At 55.8% G+C, this 13,221-nt stretch overlaps 2 protein-coding genes across 3 annotated transcripts in view; one reads left to right on the forward strand and one right to left on the reverse strand.

Annotated features, from left to right (window-relative positions):
* ELAC2 (elaC ribonuclease Z 2) overlaps positions 1–3,321 on the forward strand; it is a 29,089-nt gene extending 25,768 nt beyond the window's left edge. For both annotated transcript variants that reach the window (XM_045293463.1, XM_045293465.1), the window contains 7 exons: positions 475–513; positions 627–736; positions 1,269–1,368; positions 1,432–1,552; positions 1,725–1,803; positions 2,081–2,225; positions 2,521–3,321. In XM_045293463.1, the coding sequence (XP_045149398.1) occupies positions 475–513; positions 627–736; positions 1,269–1,368; positions 1,432–1,552; positions 1,725–1,803; positions 2,081–2,225; positions 2,521–2,730 (804 nt within the window). In that variant the 3' untranslated portion in view covers positions 2,731–3,321. The remainder of the gene's footprint in view (positions 1–474; positions 514–626; positions 737–1,268; positions 1,369–1,431; positions 1,553–1,724; positions 1,804–2,080; positions 2,226–2,520) is intronic.
* Positions 3,322–3,958: 637 nt separating this feature from the next.
* The window catches only part of ARHGAP44 (Rho GTPase activating protein 44), a 111,450-nt gene continuing 102,187 nt past the window's right edge, over positions 3,959–13,221 (reverse strand). Inside the window, exons 18-20 of the mRNA XM_013008221.3 lie at positions 12,133–12,278; positions 8,026–8,409; positions 3,959–4,575 (exon numbers count right to left, since the gene is read on the reverse strand). Of these exons, the coding sequence (XP_012863675.2) occupies positions 4,436–4,575; positions 8,026–8,409; positions 12,133–12,278 (670 nt within the window). The 3' untranslated portion in view covers positions 3,959–4,435. The remainder of the gene's footprint in view (positions 4,576–8,025; positions 8,410–12,132; positions 12,279–13,221) is intronic.

A 13,221-nucleotide genomic window follows, 5' to 3' on the forward strand; every position in this document is an offset into this window, starting at 1 on the left:
TTTGACCTCTCTGGTGTCTCCTACAAGGAAACAGACAACTACTATCCTTATCAGAAGGGAGTGGGCCCTACTTGTGGGATAAACAGTGATGTCTGCTTGGTCTAGACAGCTGATAACTCTCAGGGAGAATAACCCCCAAGTATAGTCATTCTCAAGCAGCTAAGTCTGGCATATATTTGGGGGAGACAACTTGGGAGAAATCCTTCTGTTTCCCACAGTGGGGCATCTCAGCTGACACGGCTCTTTCCTCAGTCTCCTTTCTTTGAAGGTCACTGATCTTTGTTGCTTTCTGCCTCATTGTTACATTTCATGCCCAAGGGTCCAAGCAAGCCAAACACTAACTACTGGCGCTGTGTCAGAGGGGTGGCAGTTGATAGGAAACTGGAGGCCAGTGTGAGATGACGGCCTTCCCAGAAGCATCCTGGGAAGGAGAGAAGTGAGTGCAGTTAACCCGTGCTGTCTTCTCACTCCCAGGGCCTGTTGAATCTCGTGCTGCAGCGAGAGCGCGCCTTGGTGAGTGCGGGCTCTGAGGGGGTCGGCCTCCCGAGTTTTGCTGGTTTGTAGCAGCGTGCCCACTTGGCGTGTTCTTCGGCCATTGGTGTCAGCCTCCGGTCCCTTTGTTTCAGGCCTCCCTGGGACAGCCATTGCACCCTTTGCTAGTGGTGGCCCCGACGCAGCTCCGGGCCTGGCTCCAGCAGTACCATAACACGTGCCAGGGGATCCTGCAGCTCGTCGAGTGAGTGTCCTCCTTTAGAGGCCTAGCATTGCCCCCCCAACCCCCCCACCTTAGCAAGCACAACATCATTCCTTGCCTGCTTGCCTTCACGCCAAACCTCAGCTGGGCTAAATACCCTGACTCCCAGGGACCAGTAGCTGGTTCTCACAGAAAGGATCGTTTTCTTTGGAAGCCCTCTTCCCACTACTCTAATTTTGCCAGCACTTCTCCATGAACGGCCCGGGGCTGGGCACCCAGAGTGACAAGCTCAGAGGTGCTCCTTTCCGGCAGGGTGGAGGGAAAAGCAGCTCATCTGCATGCACTTGTCCCGGGCCTGCCTTCTGCTGGCTGAGCCCGGAGCTACATTTGTCTGCTGCCTGGGGATCTGGGTCTGGAGTTTTACCTCAGGCGGCTATCCTGACTTAGCTGACTGGCACGGTTTTGTCATTAGAATGATGCTAGGGCTCCCCAGGGAGGGGCCTGCCTTACCGATTCCAGGTGTTACACATGCTGTATTCACTGATTGACGGACCGGGCTGTCATCTTCCTGCAGATTGATTCCTGCCAAATGCCTTCAGAAAGGGGCTGAGGTCTCCAATCCCAGGATTGAACAGCAGATCAGCTCCCTGCTGGGAGCGTGCGACTTGGAAGAGGTAAAGGGGTGACCCGGGTCCTGCGGAGGGCACTGTGGGACAGAGCTGACACCTCCCCTGTAGTTCCAGACTTGCCTGGTCCGGCACTGCAAGCACGCGTTCGGCTGTGCCCTAGTGCACAGGGCTGGCTGGAAGGTCGTCTACTCCGGGGACACCATGCCCTGCGAAGCCCTGGTCCAGATGGGTAAGTGGAGCTTCCTTTGGGGGTTGCCCAGCTATGAGGGCTTCCAGGTTTCTAGATAAAGGTCAGCAGAGGCTGCGAGGCCGGCCTCGAGACCAGGCCGCTGTTGTGTGCATTGGACTGTGGGCTTCTCCTGCACTGCGCCCTGTTCCGACGCCCCGTGTTCATGCTTCAGGGAAAGACGCCACACTTCTCATACACGAAGCCACGCTGGAAGATGGCTTAGAAGAGGAAGCGGTGGAAAAGACACACAGGTAGGAAAGCCCTCTTGTCCCCCTATCACCCACTTCTGCGGCATGGTACTTTTTAGCAAAGGCTATTTCCCTCAACAGTGTGGGGCTGGCTGCTGCTTTCTCGAATGGCCTCCTATCACTGTGCCTAGGTCCTGGCGTGAGCCGTGTTTGTTTTTAAAGGAACTAGAAACGTGCTGACATAAACTGCAAGACGGGGCCAGGAGTTTGCCAGGAGCTCTGGGAGGACTTTGAGCCCTGCCCTTGGCTCAGCTCAGCAGGCTCACTGCTTTCTCTGTAGCACAACTTCCCAAGCCATTGGCGTGGGGATGCGGATGAACGCCGAGTTCATCATGCTAAACCACTTCAGCCAGCGCTACGCCAAGATCCCCCTCTTCAGCCCCGACTTTAACGAGAAAGTCGGAATCGCCTTTGACCACATGAAGGTCAGTCTCATGAAGGGCTGTGGTGGGTGGGGCCGGAGCAGAGGGTGGCTGGGCTTCATCTCACCCAGTGATCCACATCCTGGACCTTCTCCCACTGTTCTGGAGGGGCCTCTGTGGGGGCCCCAGGTCTCAGCAGTAGAACCTCCTCTTGAGCCGGAGAGGCACTGGAGGGCCTTCTGCCCTCCTGGCTGGTGAAGCCAGAACGTAGCCCAGGCCCCCTGCAATTAAGGCTCCCTGGGGGATGGACTGGGGAGCGTGAGGACAGGGTGGGCCCTCACCTCCTCCTGCCTTCCAGGTCACCTTTGGAGACTTTCCCACAGTGCCCAAGCTGGTCCCTATGCTCAAGGCCCTGTTTGCCTGCGACCTCGAAGAGATGGTGGAGCGCAGGGAGAAGCGGGAGCTGCGGCAGGTGCGGGCAGCCCTGCTTTCTAGTGAGTCCCCGCAGAAGCGGGGCCTCGGGGAGGAGCCGCCTAGCCCAACCAGCAAGAAGGCCCGAGCCACGTAAGCGTAGCAGTGAAAGGCGGGAGCACACCTCCCCAAGCGGAACAGACTGCTCAGAGGGCAGCATGCCGCCCGGCTCCAGAGAAGGCGTCCTCGCACTCAGGATGTCCGAGACTCAAGGGTGACTTTTCAAAGACATCGACACAACAATAAAGATTCAGTCTGGCATCCTGCAGTCTCTGCTTGGTCCGGCACGTCACAGCCACTGCTGTTGGTCCACAGAGGGACCTCTGGGGACGTGTTCGCAGGAGGCCTCCCGAGGACCGAGTGCCGTGCTTCGCAGAGACTCCCACCACCCCTGTGGTCCAAGGGTGGCATGAAGACAGCACACTGCGAGCTGGCCCTGAGGTGAGTGCGCGCGGAGTGCAAAACACTAAGTGCTGACGGTTCCTTGTCACAGATCTGCCTGTGCTGCTTTGCGCCTTCTCCCTACCGACAAAGGTGGATTAAGAGCTTTACCTCTAGGATCAAGGCCCCAGGCTTCCATCAGGCAAGGCGACATAGCTCCTGAGCTCTCCCCCGTTCCCACACGCTTGTTACTGAAGCAAGAAGATACACCATGCTCAGGGATAATAAATCTATTTTAATAACATTACTTTGGACAACTATTTATACATGTTATTTAAAGGTAACTTTCAACCCCTGGGCTCCATCACACACTGGCTCCTACATCCCCTTGACAGGAAGTGAGCAAAGCTGTGATGTTAGAGGGGCCGTGCAGAGACCCCCTCTCCGCGAGGGGTGACTGACAGTACACCATGTTGGGAAATACCGAAGCATTCAAATATCCATTGTACACCTACCTGTACATCAGGTTTAGATTGAATGGCTCGAATTAAACAAATATAGATTTCATATGTACAAACATTTTATCATGTGTAGGCATATTGTTATATCTATTTTAAAAGGACAGAATTATAAAGTTTGACTTTGCATGCATGACCCAAACCTGGTTCTCACCCCCAGTCTGAACAGGCACTCCCACTACTGGCTGGGACACGGGGTGAGGGGCCCAAGCAGGGGGCTCCACCGTCTGCCTCTCGTTCGCATGCTCGGGGCAACAGAATTATTGCTATTCATTTGTAACGTCCAGAAAGACAAACCAGGCTTCTGGTCCACATGCCTAGCAAGCCTGGGGGCCAGAGATCTAATAGTTTGAGGGGGCAGAGGGCAGGTCCAAACTCTCCTCGAGCCCTACTGACTGGAAGCTCCTTTTATACTAATGATCCTGTCACATCAGTCAAACTTTTCGGGAGTGAAGCATACTGGTTTAAGCAGGTTACTCTGGAGCCCCGGAGGGTTACCACCCTTCCCTCCAGAGCCCCTGAGCAAGGAGGATCAAGAAGCTGCTAATGCAGGAGTGGGCACTAGCTGTCAAAGGAAAGGTAGTAGCCCCAGGTCTAACCAGCCATTCGCCCTTAGCATTCCCTGCCCTGCAAAGGACCTTTCTTCAACGAGTACTCAATCCTTGGGTGGAGAAATGGGTGCTGCTTGGCATGGAGGCTGAGAGTGGATCAGAAGAGGCACAAAGTCAAAAGGCAAACAAAAGGTCCAAGTAACCGCCCCTGCCTGGGCCGGAAGCCACCCAATCTCTGAGAACCCCGCCTGGTGTCGGCAGTGCCCAGGAGCCCACAGCTCGGCCCACTCACAGCGCTGCTCCTGGCACAGGTATGCACACACGTGTTGCGTGGACGCTGGGGAAAGGGGCGTCAGAGGGCCGTGCTCTCGGAGTCCTCCTCGGGGCCCCGTTTCTCGGTCACGGAGTGTCGCCGCATGTGCTCCAGCGGGCTCAGGCGGAGCGTGGACCCAAGCTCTACGTGGATAGAGGGGATATCAAAGTGGACAAGATCTGGAAATTGGCAGAGAGAGAGGTGGGTGAACAGAGGCATCCAGCTACAGAGAGGCTCACCGTGGGCAAATAGCTAGCACTAGGGGACCCCCTGTAAGGGCTGGCTGGACCTTTTACTGTACAATTGTAGGGTCAGACCTGCTCAGCCACTTCTACCTTGTAAGCAGGCACCTCAAGGAGTGGACTCCACCCTGTCCGCCAGATTCCTTGCCGACCTCCCAGCTCTACGCTGCATATGAAGGATGCTTTCTGGGTAGCATTTTGAGAAGCTGGGGGCTGCAGTTAGGGTCTTAGAGTCTGTAGGAATAGGGCAGGGTGACTGGGGAGAACAGCAAGGGTCTCCCCTGTACCCTGGTGATAACTGAAGTAAACCGCCTGGGTGCTGGGGAGTCTGGCACCTCCAGTGACTTTCTGCCCAGGCCCCACAGCACCCTCTCCACGGCGGCTGTGCAGTGGCTAGCCCCTGGTTGTGTCTACTGGGCACACAAGATGGGAACTCCTGGGGAGATGACGGGAAAGTGTGGGCTGCTGAGGCCAATCTGGAAATCTGAGGGGCAGCAGCACAGCCAGGCTGACACGCCACGTTAGCAGTGGGGGCCACCACCCACCCACCAGCGCTTCTGTGGGCTAGAAGCCGTGCGCCTGATTGCACACGTGCAGAGATGAGGCGTCAGTAGCACCCTGCACCTAGCCAGTCTGGTCAGCCTAGGTCGGGCCGCCCTTGCTGGGTCAAGAGGTAGACTGGAACGGGAGCAGCTGCAGGCAGGCGAGCCTTGGGAGGGTTTGCTTTCAAACAATTCACTGTTTAGTCTGAGCACTCCCGACTGGGGAACACACACAGACTTGGAAACTGTCCTAAAACACAAACAAACATGAATGCTCTGGGACAAATACCTTCTCCCTCATCCCTTCGCCTGTCCTGAGCAGTGCCACTGACTCATCTGGAAACAGGCAGCTCCTGTCTCCTGCCCCACCGACTAAGAGCACAGAGCCCCCATCTCTCAGGATGTGGGCGTGGCCCTGCTAAGTTTCTCACCTTCCCTGTACCTAAGTGTGCTAAGCCGTTGAGTTGAATGGGAGTAATGAGGGGTGGTAAGGGGTGTAAACAGGACAACACTGAGAAAGTGGGCCCAGCCCATAAGAGTCGCCTGGTATCAGGTGTCACTGATGTCCCCCCAGCTCCCTTAAGGAGGCCCCGAGGGAGAAGGCCATTCCCGGGGGATAGGAGATGAGAGCCCACTGGCATTCTAGGGAAGAGGGAGGCTCTGATTTCTTCTTGGGGTAGAGGGTAGGGTGGCTGCCCTCCTGAAGGGCTGATGGAGCAGCCCCAGGGGCCTGGAGGAGGCCTATACTAGAAGCCCCTCCCTGAGTGCTGCTCTCTGTCATCTTCTCGCCTGTGTTCTCTACAGGAGGAGACAGATACTTGTACAAATGCTCCCTGAGTATAAAGGCCTCCAGGCAGCAGACTCAAGAGATAAATCAGATACACTGTTTGGAGAACAGGCCTGGGGGGGGGAGGGGGGGAGAGGCTGGACGTGAGTGGCCCTGGTGAAGGAGATGGGGTGCTGGTGGGGGGGTCTCCGTCCATTTGCTAGTTCTCTCCCCCAGTTCCTCCTAATGAAAAAGCAGAACCACACAAAAGCCAGTGATTCCCAAAAGCCAGCACGGGGTCATGGGTCAGGTGGCTCCTGGGGGGGTGGTGGGGGCTAGAGGCAGCAGGAGGGTATGGCAGCAAAGCAGCTGGTGGGACGGAGCCCCATGCAGAGCACTGGGACTGGCCTGGGGCTAGCTCGGGGAGAGGTGGCAAGGTGGCGGGGCCAGCTTACCCTGAAGAGCCCCTCACGTATCCAAAACTGCATCCCTCATCTCACACCGCTGCAAGAACACAAGGACAGGGTTGGGAGGAGTCGGGAACAAACAGGTGGAACAAGAAGGCAAGGACAGACATAACACAGGTCTCACAGTCAGGCACGGGCTGGCCGCACCAACCCTGACGGCTGTTACCCTGGCTCAGGGACCGGGATGGATGACGGGGCACAGGAACGGTGACCTCAGCAAGTCTTTAGCCTGCATGCCTGGGCCCTCACAGAGGTGGCCCCACCAGTGGCTCCTCTTTCTGGCCCTTCTGGGAGTTGCAGCCTCCGCTCACCGTGCTGCTGCTGACGTAATGTCACCATTCCGTGCCCTACCTTGAGAGGCTGCAGGCACCAGCAGCCAGAGCCAGCTGCTTGCAGCCGTCGTGGGACAAATGTGGTCAGACTTCCCCACCCCGTGCTCCCCACAGAGGCAGCAGGCCTGTGGGCAGCTCTCCCTCGTTTGAGGCTCCATGGCAACCATGTGTCATCACAGTACGAGCTGACCATCGGGAAGCAGTGCTCAGTGCCCTTTTGGTTTTCTTTTTCCCAAGGGGGGACTGTCCTTGTCTTTTCTAAGCCTGGGGGAGATGGCCCGGGGCTGAGCACTGAATAGTATCGACCCCCAGAACAAAGCAGCCCGCTTACCCCTAAGATTACTCTCAACCTAGCACCAACACTTGTATACTGTCCAGGCATGGTGCTTCCATCTCATCCGGGAAAAAGCCTGCACTGGACGGAAGTGTGTGTGTACGTCCAATCCCAGGTATGTCACCTGCTGTGGGGGACATTAAGCAGATGTGCATAGATGCTCTGCCAGTTGGTGGCACAGTGGCATAGTCCAATATGCTACCTGCCACCCTGAGAGAGAGGGACAAATCCGGCCCTGGGTTATTATCTCATGTGGACAGCGTGCATGGGGGATAGGGTGGGTCAGCACAGTCTTTTCCTCCCAACCAAGGAGCAGTGCTCTGCAACGGTGGGGTGTGCCTGGGACTTGCTCGTACACACAGTTTGTGGATACGCTGTCCAATCTTTGCTTTAGATGTGGAGTGGAACTTGACTCCGGTAGCTGCCATTGCCCTGTTCCACTCACTTCTCAAGGATCTGGGGCAGGTGTGGGGGGGGTGCCTGTCTTTTCAGAAACTGACTGCTTCCCAGTCAAGAGACATGGCTAGAAATACATCTTTAACTAGCCGCGAAGGTGTCTTTCTGTGGTTCTTAGCCCTTGTTCTCAAGAGATGGATGAGTACCTGCCAGATGGTTGGGATCCATCCACCCAAGGCCCCACCTGCGTTTTTATACCAGCTGTTTGGGGACCACTCCAAGGGCCACAGCCTTAAGATCTGATATGGAATTCCAGGCTGCTGGAGCAGGCATTAGATTGGGAGAATTCTCCCAGGGAGTGCCCCGAGGGACATGGATTCAGGGGTGGGGTGCAGGGGCTGCTTTCCACCGAGAACATCCTGTACGCTACCAACGAGCACACCCCCTTTCCAGACTGGAATCTCGGGGCGCAGTGACGCCAACAACCCTTCCCACGGCCCATGCTGCTAAGGCCCACAGAAAAAGACAAAGGGGTCGGCGGCTTGGTTACCTGTGGACATGCTCTCCCCGGGGGCCATGCCATCCAGCACAGGGTGCTCCGCAGGCTGTGGACTGGACGCCGAGAGGTTTATCGTGGGAGGCTGAGGAGGCGGCAGGGTGGGTCTCTGTCGGGGCTTAAGGGTGGGCCGAGGTTTGGTTAAAGTGCTCGTAAAGACAGAAGGAGAGGCCAGAGGAGGCGTCACTGCTGCTGGGGAGAGCTGGCCGGAGGCCAAGGAATACCCTTGTGGGTAATTCAGTCCGTACGGCGAGGGGGTGCTTGGAGGGGTAGGAGACAGGCTGACTGGGGACGGCTGGCCTATAGCAGGCTGGTCAGTCACAGACCCCGATTGACCAAAGGGGACCTTGGGTGGAATTGGTGCCAACTTCTTTGAAACTAGAAGAGAAAACACAACACAACACAAGGTTGTTAAATGAAGTTGAGTCGAGTGGCTTATTAGTATCCCGGCTGGCCACTCCACTCCCACCATGCTGAGGGAGCCTAAATGCTGCGTTAGACAATGTGGGGGGTCAGCAGGGAGATGACCTAGTTCCATGTCTTCTCCCCTCTAGCTTATTTCTGCCACTCTTTTCACAATTCTGACCTTGATCTGCACACGCAGTCTGGCCGCAGACTCAGGGTGCTTCCACAAGCCATGGGGTGATTTTCTAGGAACTCCTATCACCTCCTCTCATGAGGCTTGATGGTGTAGTGGTTACACACTGGGCTGCCATCTGAGAGGTCGGCAGTTTGAAACCACCCTGGCTTTCTACTTGCTAACAAGTCACAGTCTCGGAACCCCACTGTGCCAGCCTCGCTCTGAGTCTGCGTCAGCGAGGCCAGCGAGTTCCCGTCCAGTGAGGGAAGGCGCTGAGCTGGGCTGCGGCAGACAGTGATCAGAGTTCTCTGGCCCCCAGGGCACCCTGGTCCAGGGCACATCACTTCCCTGCCTTATAAAGCAGCATGGGGTCACTCACAGCTGCTCCCCAGATCTGCCAGAAGATGGCTGCTGGGTGGGAAGGTCCCGATCCTTCAGCCCGTGGCCTACCCTGAGTGCTCAGGGAACAGGGGGCTGTAGTGGAGAGTCCAGGTTTCTGGTCTCCATAAAGGAAACATCTGACCTGCTACTCTGGTGCCCTCCCTTCTCCTGTCCCTCGGCAGTCTCTAGCCTGCCTCCCTGCCTCCAGGTTTCTTTCTGGTTTGACTTTCATTCCCGAATTGTAGCCTCAGGTATATGCACCTTCCCTCTACAACCTTTTTCAAAACATGTCCCTGGCCCAAGCTTCTGGAGGCCCACAGTGCTGGCTGTGGGCGGCACTCCTTCTGGAAGGAATTGTGCAGTCCTCAGGGAGCTGTCACTATACTTCCTTGTCCTCCTGTGGGACCCACAGCCCTTCTGAAGCGGCGGTGTGCATTCTTTGGTTCTGCAGAAAAGGACTCCCTCTAAGAAGGACTACTTCTTGTGGCTGCTGGGCAGTTTATGGAAAGCTCTTCTCGAGGATGGGAAGAATGAGACCCGGCCATTAACATGGGATTGTACAGGCCGCCCCGGCGTGGATGCTGACGCACACCAAGATCTCCGGGGTCTCCGCCCGATACTCTGCAGGGTCCCCGAGGCAGCGAGTCTTTCCCGGAGTAGAGAGCCCCATCGTTCTGCCGTGAGTAGCAGCTGAGTTTGGACTGCCAAGGTTAGCATTAGCAAGGCCTGGGGGGTGCCAGGCTGCTAACCAAAGCTGCTGCTTCTTGTCTACTCGGGCACCTGGGAAGAAAATCTCCTCACCCCGTCCCCTGAAAATCAGTTCTACTCAAACACACGTGGGGCACCAAGACTCAAAGTTGCCCCTGGCAACGAGTGCTAACTAATTTAGCACGAAGAAAACCGCTTAGTTTCCCAAGTTCACTTTTCAGCCTGATTTCCTGCGTACGGAATCAGTTTCCACAGGAGCCACTGTTGTGTGTGACCCTTGGGGACAGCATTCAGAGTAAGGAGAAAGAGAGGCCCTCAGTCTTAATGCTTGAGTGTCTCTCCACTGGGTTTGAGATGACACTCCGGGCAGTGACAGTGAGCCTTACGCCAAGTGGCCAAAGACCTATCGGTCAGAAAAATGCAAACCTAAGTGTGTCAATCACCATGGGCAGTGGCATGTGGAGGCTGGAAAGGACATGGAGACCTTTCAAATGACAGCTCTGAGCTGGGGAAAGTGAGCCGTGTCACTAGTGCACGGGCCTACCGTGCTGTGCCAAGTCAAACTGGCATATTGGACAGTGGCCTGAGGAAGCTGCCTGAGCAGCAAGAGGAGCCCCGGCTCATCATACAGTACACTGCCTGGGAGGGAGGGCAGGCTTAGTGAACACAGGGGTCTCAAGGAAGCATGACATGCAGAGAAAGTCCCTGACACGCTAAATCCCAGCCTACCACTCACTCAGATAGCTTCCACAGGGCCACCCCACTAAGTCCCGAGTGTGGCAGGGTGTCCCCCAAGTCTCCACAGGGCCCCGCAGCGTGGCCTCCAGCACGGCAGCACCGCCCTTGGAGCCCCGCTCTCCTGCTGGAGGGGCGGCGTCTCTAAGGCCGGGGCTGGGAATAGCTGCTCCCAGAGCTGCTGCACGTCTGTAAAATCATCCCTACGGGCCAACCTCACATGCCTGCCAGAGAAGGGGTTCCAGCCATCACAGGAACATGAGCTAATTAGGACCAGGAATGATGACCTATAAATACCCTGATGGCCCTTGGCAGAAAAAAGGTTCCCACCCCTGGCATGGAGCAGATCGATATTTCTGCAGGGGTGGGGTTCTGGCATTCTGTGCAGGCAGGACCGGGCTGGCTCGGGGACTCGCCCGTCATCGCTGTGATGCTGCACAGCAGTTCAGTAGAGCGTGCAGGCCAGAAGCGGTGAAGGACCTTTTCTCCTGCCAAGGGTCATTTGGGCCTTTAGAACATCATTTGCGGGCCATACAAGATGTGACTTAAACATTAGCCTGCTATATTTGTTCGAACAGTTCATTAAGTCACCCCTAGTGCGATGGCTGGCACTGCTTCTCTGTGGTGAAGTGTGAGGGACTGGGGAGAAAGGTTTAGCACTCTACTTCCAGAAATCCAGTCAGGGAAAACCCTGGGGATCAATCCCGTTCGACCAGGGGCCATTATGAGCCGGGACCTGATGACGGGCAGCTAAAACCTCCGCCATAAGGAAGGAGTGGGGAACCGGAAAACATCCCAGGCTGCGTTACAGCAGATGCTGGGAGTGCTGTCGTCGTTACCCTGGCAACGAGCCTGTCACGAGAACACGTGTGGACAAGGTGGACACAGTCCAATTCAACAAATCCCGGAACCTCTACCTGCCTCATCTAGAACAACGGTCAGCGATATGCTACTCTACATTAGACACGTGGAAGAGACAACATCAGGTGAGCAGGTTTACCTGTGCTCAATGTCACCAGGGAGCAGGGTGTAGCCGTGGGGAGTTATTTCTCCAAGAACAGTTGGGCTTTTGCAATAGGGTCCAGAGGTTGAGCAGCACATGGCCCTTCCAGAACCGAAATGGACACAGGTCAGGCCTCATGGTCAGCTTAACCTGGACCGCTCAGAAAAGAGCCCAGACAGCGCTTTAATGGAAGGCAGCGGGGCTTGGCAGGCCTGTGTCCCCCTGGGCAGTGCTGTCTGCACGAGGATCTGAGGAAAGGGTTGTCCTATACGGGCCTACGAAGAGCCTTCTTTTCAACTGGGTAAGCTGAGGAATCTTGGGGAAATGAGCCCCTTGGGGTTAGTTAACTTTCTAAAGCTCTACTGCTAGAGCAGGGCTTTTTTCAGCAAGCCTCAAAGTTGCTCCACTATCCATGCTGCCACAAAGCAGACTCTCGCCATCAAGTTGGTGCGACCCCACGTGCTGCCGAGTGGAACTCCTCCTTGATCTCTACACAATCAAATTGTCAGGCCTCTCGTCCACGGTGCTACTTACTGAGTGGGTTTGAATCTCCCACTTTTGCTTTAGCAGCTGCTCGCCGAGCACAGGTGCTAAGTTGGCCCGAGCGTCATGCTGACTGGCAGGAAGTGAGTTGACTTAATCTCACAGCTCTCTGTCCTGGACGATGCGATGGAGAAAGACAGAAGGAGCGTACCTTTCCGGAGGGTGTGCGGACTCTGCTCTGCAGGCAGCTGGCTGGGGCTGGCCCCTGGCTGTGCCCCAGCACAGGCCAACCCCTGGGTGGAGCCAGGACTTCCTTTCTGCCCAGATCCAGGGGAGAGCTCTTTGCTTTTAGAAGTGCTAAAAGACAAACAGAGCACAAGAGAACCTGTGAACTCAGTCAACATCCAATCCAGCTCTGCCTACAGCATTCCGAAGTGCTGCCACATGCCTGTCTCCCTCTCTTCTTAATGCCATCAGACATGCCCCATGAGGTTGACGGTCTCTTCCTGGACTCACTCGTTTCCTTGGCACTTGGCCAGCTCCCTTTCCGTGTTTCTGCCCAATCTCTACAGTCAGCCACAAACAAGGTTCAGGGCAGGTTCATCCCACAATATCTTTTTATCAACATGGCAGTAGTTGGGCATTCTGAAATGACAGCCCAGCACCCTGTGTGGGACACCGGGACCTCTGAAGAATAGCAGGCTGCATGGAGAGAGAGAGAGCACCCAGGCTCTGGGTGGGCTCTGGAACGCGAGCGCTGAGCCATTCAAATCTCAGTCCCCTATGCTATGCGGACAAGGGCCAATGGAAGGATGGGAATGTGGTTTGTGGAGTCCATTGAATTGCAGAAGAGGTGCCCTGGCTTCCTAGGTCTCGTAGAGATATCATACTTTACTTTTAGGCCCTTTTCCAGCTATTCTCCTAGAAGTAAAACACGTGGGAAAGATGGCCACTCAGTTCAACGCCAGGGACAAGGAAAGCAGTTCACAGTAGACTGCTCACTCCCTAACATTCGCCCACACACCATCATAGCAGACATTACTAACTGACCCCCACAGTTTACTCCACGGGGTCCTAACGCTCCAAGCAGTCTCTAGCAGACCACAGGGACTGGCTTTGGGGTTCGTCGCTCCTTTGCTAGAACTAATCTGCATTGTGTAGCCCTTGGGTAGGGAGCAGGGATTGGGGGGCTCTGGACTCTTCCCAATGCTGCCCCTTCCCTGATGAAAGCTTCTCCAGCCCATTTCTTCCAGAATTCATCTCAGAATTCCAAATATCAAAGAGGTAGCAATCGATCACT

The sequence above is a fragment of the Echinops telfairi genome, unplaced genomic scaffold (genome assembly GCF_000313985.2).
Source record: "Echinops telfairi isolate 266 unplaced genomic scaffold, ASM31398v2 ScPeMD7_2010;HRSCAF=2546, whole genome shotgun sequence".
In the NCBI taxonomy this organism is placed as follows: Eukaryota; Metazoa; Chordata; class Mammalia; order Afrosoricida; family Tenrecidae; genus Echinops; species Echinops telfairi.